We start from the raw sequence: 8,877 nt of genomic DNA, 5'->3' as shown, positions 1-8,877 counted from the left end.
TTTATTTATGCTTACAGAACTGGGGTACAGACCAGAGATGTGGGGATGAGAGGATTCACCAGAGACAGTGGGGAACAGAACAGGCAGATCAACTGAAATATACTGCTTAAGGGAGTAGCGGGCAGGTCAGAAAGGTCTCCCAGGCCATGTGGGTCAGCTCCTTGGTGGGGGATTGACCACACTGCAGTGGCTTTGGAGAGTTTCATAGTGCTGTGCTTTACCTCATTGTGCCACCAGGGAGAGCCCCAGCATCCACTATGTTTAAATGCTTCACAGTTAATTTCATAGGCACTCTGAGGAAATAATTTCCTTACTGTAATTGAGGAAATTGACATTGAGGTTAAATCACTAAATGTTGCAGAACTAAATGCGTAGACCTCAGGTTTGAACCCAAATTTGGTTCTGAAGTTATATACTTCATATTTTCTTCTACATATTTCATATTTTTTACAACTTCCTGTAGGCATATTGAATCTTGATTATTAGCTTTAAGTATTCTTATAAAAACCTGGAAGCTATAAGGTATATTAGAAATAAGTGGATAGGGCCTCACTGGTGGTGCAGGGTTTAAAGAGAGCGTAATCAAGCTAGCGCCAGCTATTGTAGCATTGTTTCGATCCCTGGCTGCTTGGGAGTTGACCCACATGGCTCCAAAGACCTCATCTGTCTTGCCTGCTCCCCTCAGCAGTGTATTTTAGTACATCTCCCTATTAACTCCCCACTCTCTGGAGAATCCTCTCACCCATACTCTGGCCTGTACCCCAACTCTTGTATGCCTAAGTAAATAAATCTTTTTAAAAAATGGATAGTTGGATAGTGGTTAAATGTTTAAAAATTGACTACCACCCTTAGAATTATCTGAATTTGATGTTAAATTTGAATTGAAGAGCAATGTCAGAATTTCTTGATACATTTAGAATTGTAAAATTTATGTGAGTGTAGTAGACAAATCATACTGATTTTCCCTATTGTAACCTCTATTTTAGTTTTCAAGTGGTAAGATTTCTTCTTTAGTTATGTGCACATGCACAGTAGCTACTGACTGGTAAACAATGTAATTGGGGAAAAAAAAATCTGAGGGCCCCTTCTGGTGGCGCAACTGGTTAAAGGGCAGCGTTTCAAAGCTCTCCAAAGCCACTCCACCACAAGTTCGATACCCCACCAGGGAGGTGACCCACATGGCGCAGCAGAGCTCTACTGAGCCCCCACTGCTCCCCTTAGAAGTGTATTTCAGTTAATCTGTCTGTTCTGCTCCGCATTCTGTCTCTGGTGAATCTTCTCACTGCCCTGCACCCCATTTCTGTATGCATAAGTGAATATAAATCTTCAAAAAAGAAAACACTGATTCCTTTAAGACTTCAATAGTAGATGCTAATCCATTGATAACTCTCAGAACTGTATGTTCTTGACTTAGCTTTTCCTTTTGACAATTTAAATTTTGACCAGAATGAAATGATCTTATATCTTGTGTGACATTTTTTATTAAAGAACCAGGAATAACAAGATCTTCCTAGGTTTCCATATTACTTTCTCATTTGATTTTTTTTTAACTTTTAAAGGCTTTGTTTTTACCTTTAAAGGAGTCATTAGTACCATTGTTGACCAAGCTGACTTTGAAGATATATTAAATCAGATTAACATTAGATAACTGCAGAATTTTATACTTCTCAAGGCAAAAAACGTATGGCCCACTTTCTCAGTAGTTTGTTATGTGCAAATTAATGTAGACCTATGACCTTGGTTTTGAAAACCAAGCATCATTATCTTGTTTTCTTTAGTCTACATTTCCATGTACAGTAATTATAAGTGAGGCTACTTATTTTTATGATGTATAGTTGATAGGGAATTGAATAAATTACTATTCTTAATATTCATGCTCTTTTCTTAGGGACGCCAATGATTCCTGTACCAATGAGCATTATGGCTCCTGCTCCAACTGTAAGTATAATTTTAAGGAGGAACTAAGTGTTATGGTAGTGTTACTTTTAGCTTTCAAAGTTGAAAGATTTGATAAGCTTAGGTAAATTATTTGAAGTGTTAAGGCAGTATGACGGGTAATAGCATGCGTGTGTGTCAATTGCCTACTAAACTTACTTAGCTATGCATATTATGTTACTATCCCTAAAACATGCTCCCTAGATAGTTTGATTTATCTCTAGATTCTTCGTTTATTAATTTTAGATTTAGAATGCTAACTGTCATCATTCCCTTGTCTCAATCTTGGGAGTTAGAAGAATGACCTAATATGTATGATTGATTGTAAAGGAAAAAAAAGTGCAGGGAATGATTCTAGCACGAATTTAAATTTAGAGTGAAATGGTGTTTAATACCTTTGTATTTTTTTGTCATACCTAATTTGTAGTACCATCAGACTTTTCTGCCCTCCAGTGTGATACCTTCAGGCATTGTTTAATTTAATAGAAGCTTTCCTTTTATTGAAGTGGTCCATGAACAGCTTCAGCCTTAATTCTCCATGCCCATCAAAGCTGCTTATGTATCCTCTTAAGCATTTAGTTAAGAATGCTAATATACTGTCATATAAAAATAAATAATAACCCTGTTAATAACTGTTATTTAACCACAGTTTTATTTGAGCTGATTGGTATCAGACTTCATTTGAAATTTCATTCTGAGGGCTAATAGATCTCATTTTCATCTACTTTTTCCCTATCTGTGAGTTTGAAAAAAGGGGAGTGTTGGTATTCAGATTAAAAGGGCGATAGGAACTCTGTGGGTAAAAGGGAATGCTGAGGCAGACCACTTAGAAGATATGGTTCTGCAGACCAAGGTTGACTCCAGATCTTCTGCATTGGACACCCACTGTTTAGCTATTTTGTAAAATACGCACTTGACAGTTACTTTTCCTCTTGCATTTCAGCCTAAGAGGAGGTAGGAATTGGGTTTGGAGCAACTCCTCCAGTTCATCACTATTAGTGCTTACTGTGGATTACTTGCTAACCTTAGAATCAAATAAAAGATTGGGAATGCTGTCTGTTCCTTCCCTTGTAAAGTCGAAAGTTACAGGGGAGTTAATATAGAAATAGGGGCCCTCCCTGGTGGTGCAACGGGTTAAAGTGCAGCACTATGAAGCAAACAAGCTAATGCAGCACAAGTTCCATCCCTGGCCTGGGAGGTTTCCCACATGGCGTGGCAGACCGCTCCTGACCTGCGCGCTGCTCCCCTCAGTGGTATATTTCAGTAGATCTGCTTGTTCTGTCCCTCACTCTGTCTCTGGTGAATCCTCTCATACCCCCACCTCTGGCCTGTACCCAATTCTGTGTGCATAAATAAAAACTTTTGCTTTTCTTTTAAAAAAAAAAAAAAGATAGAAACAAGTAATTGATAAAAGGCAAAATTTGTGTAAGAAGAGGGCTATGAGAGTGATGGTGCTACAAGAAGCTTAGTATATGATTGAAATTTGCTTTTAGCATGCAGATACAGATGTCCAGAAGGATGTGTTTAAGAATTTTAAATGGCTCAAATGGCTTAGACATTTAAGATTATGATTTAAACAAACATAACTTTAGAAAATCAGTTTTTTCATTTCTAAGTTTTTTTTTTTGATAAGATTTATTTATGCATACAAGAACTAGGGTACAGGCCAGAGGTCTGGAAGTGAGAGGAGTTACCAGAAACACAGTGGGGAACAGAACAAGCAGATCTACTGAAATACACTGCTGAGGGGATCAGCAGATGGGTCAGGAGAGGTCTGCCTTGACATTGGGTCAGCTCCTTGGCTGGGGATCAAACTCTTGCTGCAGTGGCTGTGGAGAGCTTCATAGTGCTGCACATTAACCCATCTCTCCAACAGGGAGGGCTGCTTTTCTAAGTTTTTGAAAGAAAATAGTGAAATGTCAATTCTTACAAATAAGTTTACATTAATTAAAAAAAAAAGTGTGCTTTTAGACCTTTAGGTTAGGTACCAGGACCTTTTATAATAATGTTCTATATGTTTTCTATTTTTAACGTTGATGTTTTTTGCCTAGTTAAACTTGATAGGAGATTTAATTGTCAGATCAAATTTTATTGTTTTTCCTCACTGTAGGTTTTAGTACCCACTGTGTCCATGGTTGGAAAGCATTTGGGAGCAAGAAAGGATCACCCAGGCTTAAAGGCTAAAGAAAATGATGAAAATTGTGGACCGACCACGACAGTTTTTGTAGGCAATATTTCTGAGAAAGCCTCAGACATGCTTATAAGACAGCTTCTCGCCGTAAGTCACTTTATTTTTCTTTAAAAACTTCTTTATAAATTTTAAACTTACAAAAAAGCAGGAAGGGTCTGATAATTAAATATTTTTATTTTAGAGATGTTTATAGAAAAGTTGTACAGTGAACATCTGTGTGACACATTTGCCACATTTACTTTTGTATATACAGATAAATACTTCTTCAACACAGTTTTTCTGAATAGTTTGAATATAAGTTAATAATATGCCATTTTACCTCCGAATATTTCTTGCATCTCTTAAGACTGAGAATATTTCTACTGCATGATCACAGACCAGCATCACATCTAAGGAATTTAAGGCTGATGTGATCTTACCAGCCAATATGCATAAGGCTTATGGTTAGTTTCTCAGTAAGTTTCATAATAGCTCTATATTTTGGTCTTTGATCCAGTCAAGGATTATACATTATATTTATCATCCCCCTCTCTATAGACAGCTTCTTTAATATAGAACATATAGAACAGTTCCCTGTCTTTAGTTTGTTCGCCTGTTTTGTTTTTCTCTCATGACATTGATGCTTCTGAAGATTTCTAGTCTTTTGCAGAATGTCTGTCCAATTTGAATTTAAATGCTTGTTCATAGTGAAAGTCAGCACATTTTTTTGAAGAATGGTTCTGGTGCTGTATCTCATTGCAGTATACTAGGAGACACTTGATGTCCTTTTTCCTGTTTTTGGTGATAAATTTAGTTACTTGGTTATGGTTTTCAGGCCTCACCATTGTAGGGTATTTTAGCTTCCTTTATCATTAGTAAATAATACCTGGGTTAGTATTTTGAGACTGAATTCTCCCACTCCCCCCAGCATTCTTTAAAACAATGATTTCAGTATTCAGTGATGATTGATTCCTTTTTTTTTTTGATGATTGATTCCTTTTAACTTTTTCATTCTGAGCAGAATTAATAAGTTCTTTTGACTTGGTGAAGTTGTTGCTGTCCTTTCTTCTCTTAGCTTTAGTAATTTTATTCTGGTGCTACATGCACAATATTAAGTGGAATAAATACTGCTTTTATAATAAGAATTGACAGTGCCTGTATTGATTATATTCATAATATCACGTATTGCTTAGAAAAGTTAGTTTTTTTAACTCTTTTCCCTGTTCACCTTATAGGTAATGTACTTGATTGCCATTTCAGTTTTATAAATCACAGTCTTTAAGTGTTAAGAAAATAAACATCCACAAAATCTAGCTTTGTCAGATTTCATCATTTTGTGGTATTAGCTTCAGAGTTTTTCCCCAAAAGAAATAAAACCTTGCATTCAAGACCCTAAATATGATTTTAGTATTCTAACAGATATTTACAATTCTGTGCACATATTTTACTTCAATTACTTATTTATGTATTTATAAAAGTTATATTACTACAGTAATTTTTCTTGGTGAAAAAATTCTTTCATGTGTTCTTTTATACAGGGAATTTCTGAGTTATAAGACATGCTTTTGCTTATCTTCAGATTTATAAGAAAATGACATTTCAAACACTGAGGACATTTCAAGAACATCATTATTGATATCATTCCTATGTCTTAAAAGTTACTCTTTTATATAGTACAATTCAGTGGTTTTCAGAAAATTTCATAAACTTAATTCTTTTTTTTTTTTTAAGATTTATTTATTTGTGCATACAGAACTGGGGTACAGGCCAGAGGCTCAGGGGCGGTGAGAGGCTTCACCAGAGACAGAGTGGGGAGCAGAACAGGCAGATCTACGAAGTACACTGCTGAGGGGAGCAGCGGGTGGGTCAGGAGAGGTCTGCCACACCATGTGGTCACCTCCTGGGCAGGCGGGAATCGAACTCATGCGGAAGCGGCTTTAGATTCTCAGTGCTGTGCTTTAACCCGTTGCGCCACCAGGGAGGACCAAACTTAATTCTTAATTCCAGCATATTTTCATTACCTCAGATAGAAATCCTGTACTCATACTACTGAGTCCCTTTTCAGTCTCCACTCCCCTTAGCTCTGGCAACTACCATTCTGCTTTCTCTCTCTGGATTTGCCTATTCTGAATAGAATCACACATTGTGTGGTCTTTGTGTTTATCTTTCATTTTGCATTATGTTTCCAAGATTATTCACTGATGCAATTTGTGTGGTTATTTCATCCCTTTATTTGGCCAAATGTCCCATTTAATGAATAGACTTCATTTTGTTATGTGTTCATCAGTTGATGGCCCATTGGTGAGTTTCCACTTTTTTTTTTACTGTGAATATTCATGTATTCATTTAAATGAATGTATTTTCAGACTCTAAAACATCCTTTTAAATGTGCATATTTTCAGTTGAAACATCTGGTCTGTTTTTAAACACTCAGAATTCTTTGGAATTCTCATTTTTTTCTCCTTGTTCTTCCCCTTTAACTTTTTTTGGGGCGGGGGCATGTAAGAGGTTTTATTAATCCTGTCATGAAAAATCTGCACTCCACCACAGATACAGATAAATTCATCGCAGAATCTTTACTCTCTATTTTTGCTAACACCAGCATTGGCCTTTGCAGTCCCTCATAGTGAATGAACTCATTCCGCTATTGCATTCCTTTTGTGGTTTTTTTTAGATCTTTTTCTTCTATATGCCATGTCTTAAAAGCCTGTGTTTTGGTTTTATTTTTCTTTGTATAATTTAAGGAATTGTAAATTATGCCAAACCTATTTGTCTTGCCATCTCCAAATTGGCTTCTGAATCCAAATCCAAAGATAACATCAGGGGTGGTATTGTGTATTTTAGCTAGTTTCCCCCAAATTTCTGTCTTAGATACAGTTGTGTTCTGAGGGTGAAGATGTCCATGACCTTTTACTTCAGCTGAACTAGTTAGTTGGTTCGTGAACTTCCCAGGCGTAGATAATTACTTTGTCATTCATGGTGGTGATGAAGCTAGGCAGCCAGAAAGGAAAACCATTTAAAACTTTTAGGACTTTTCTCCTTTAAGTCTACTGATCCTTGCTTGCTGATGTTTGAAAGTGTGGCATTCAGAGGTGTGTGCATTAGCTAGGTTTGTAAAATGTTGGACATCATTATTGGGCTGGCAGCCAGAGGTTTTGAATGTTCACATATGGAGTTTCAGTGCCTAGTTGGTATCTCTAAAAAACTTCATGCCTATATAGCGAGTTTATGATTGGGTACTTAGACATGGTTGGTGGTGAAGAACTGGGCCTGGGCAGTTCTAACAAATATTTTTACTTTATTTCTTTGGTGTAACTACTGTGTATCTCATCTAGGTTATCTTTCATAGTACTGCACATCCTAAGCCTACATTCTGTCATTTTGACTCTTCTGTCTTTGGGATGATAATAGGGTAGTTGCTTGAAAATAACTCTGAGACTTTGATTTTTCCATATTTATGTTGCTGGGTAATCAATTATTTTTACTCATTTTCATGTTTCAATGCTATTCTCCACTGTACCTTTACCACCAGTCATTATCCACTTGATTTTGTCAAATTAGCTGGGCTTTTTTTTCATCAGTATCTGTGTCGGTAGACACTTAGAATTATCGTGCTTTCTTTGATCTACTCAGTGAGTTAATCATACATTTGCCTTTTATATTTTCAAAATAAAATTGAAATTTGCTATTTCCTTGTGCTATATCTGAGCTTGTGGGCTTCTAGTTTTTATATTCTTTACCATGTTGATGGTTTCATTGAAGAGAAGATATAGAAAAAGTCATGCATTTTCTGCTTTGATAGGTGATCTTGTTTTCACAAATCTTTATTTTCTATTTTTTATCTTAATTAGAAATAATGTTTAAAAACTGGAAATAATAAGTCCTACCCTTTAGACAATCTGCCCTGTTAATATTTTGGGGTAGTTCCATTTGCTTTATGCATTTTTTCCCATTATAAAGTAATCTTAATTGTATATCTGCAATTAAAATATCCCATGCTGTCACATCCTATGTCAAGCATTTTCCCATGCTCTTAAAAAATCTTTTATAATATGTCTTAAAATATAATCTTTTGCTCATTGAGGCACAGTACATAATTGGAAGCAATAGAGATTAACATTGCTGCCCCCTGTGCAAGGATGACATGAGAATTTGTGAAGTGATCTATAATTTTTCCTATAGAATTGAGCTTTTGTAGGGAGAAGTTGTAGGGTATGGAACAAATGAGAGAGAGGCCCAGTGGACTGGTGGGAGGCTATGTCAATTTTAGTGGTAAGTGTGGTATGGTAATATAAGTCTGAAGAGGTGTGAAACCTAAATCCTGTCATTTTTGTAAATCCATGAAAATAGAAAAATACAATATAACAAATAAATGAAACATAGTGTGTATGGGCTGAGTATTGTTTTGAATTTACTGTAATTTTGACTGTTATTACATTGGCCACTTTGTTTTTTTTTTAATATTTATTTACTCTTTGTGTGGAAGAGCTGAGAGTAGGCCAGAGGTGGGAGGGGGGAGTGAGAGGACTCACTAGAGAGTTGAAGAACAGAAGAGGTAGATTTACTGAAATGCACTGCTAAGGGCACAACAGGCAAGATAGGAGAGGTCTGCTGTGCCATATGTGGGTCACCTCTCTGGCTGGGGATCAAACTCATGTCATTGAGGTGATGGCACTGAGACTTAACCCCTAGGACAATAAAGAGGCCCCAGCATTGTGTTTTTTTTTTAAATTAAAAAGTTTATTTTTACATCATTTTGCACATTTTTTTTT

The 8,877-nt window shown here is 36.2% G+C and overlaps 1 protein-coding gene across 1 annotated transcript in view; it reads left to right on the top strand.

The window, feature by feature from the left end:
• Positions 1-8,877, top strand: part of RBM25 (RNA binding motif protein 25) — a 49,359-nt gene that overhangs the window by 9,351 nt on the left and 31,131 nt on the right. Inside the window, exons 3-4 of the mRNA XM_004681719.2 lie at positions 1,889-1,938; positions 4,046-4,213. Coding sequence (XP_004681776.1) covers positions 1,889-1,938; positions 4,046-4,213 — 218 coding nt within the window. The remainder of the gene's footprint in view (positions 1-1,888; positions 1,939-4,045; positions 4,214-8,877) is intronic.

The sequence above is a fragment of the Condylura cristata genome, unplaced genomic scaffold (assembly GCF_000260355.1).
Source record: "Condylura cristata isolate star-nosed mole 26May11 unplaced genomic scaffold, ConCri1.0 scaffold00013, whole genome shotgun sequence".
Classification (NCBI taxonomy): Eukaryota; Metazoa; Chordata; class Mammalia; order Eulipotyphla; family Talpidae; genus Condylura; species Condylura cristata.
The sequence above is the reverse complement of the archived record's forward strand: the minus strand, read 5'-3'. Positions and strand labels throughout refer to the sequence as shown.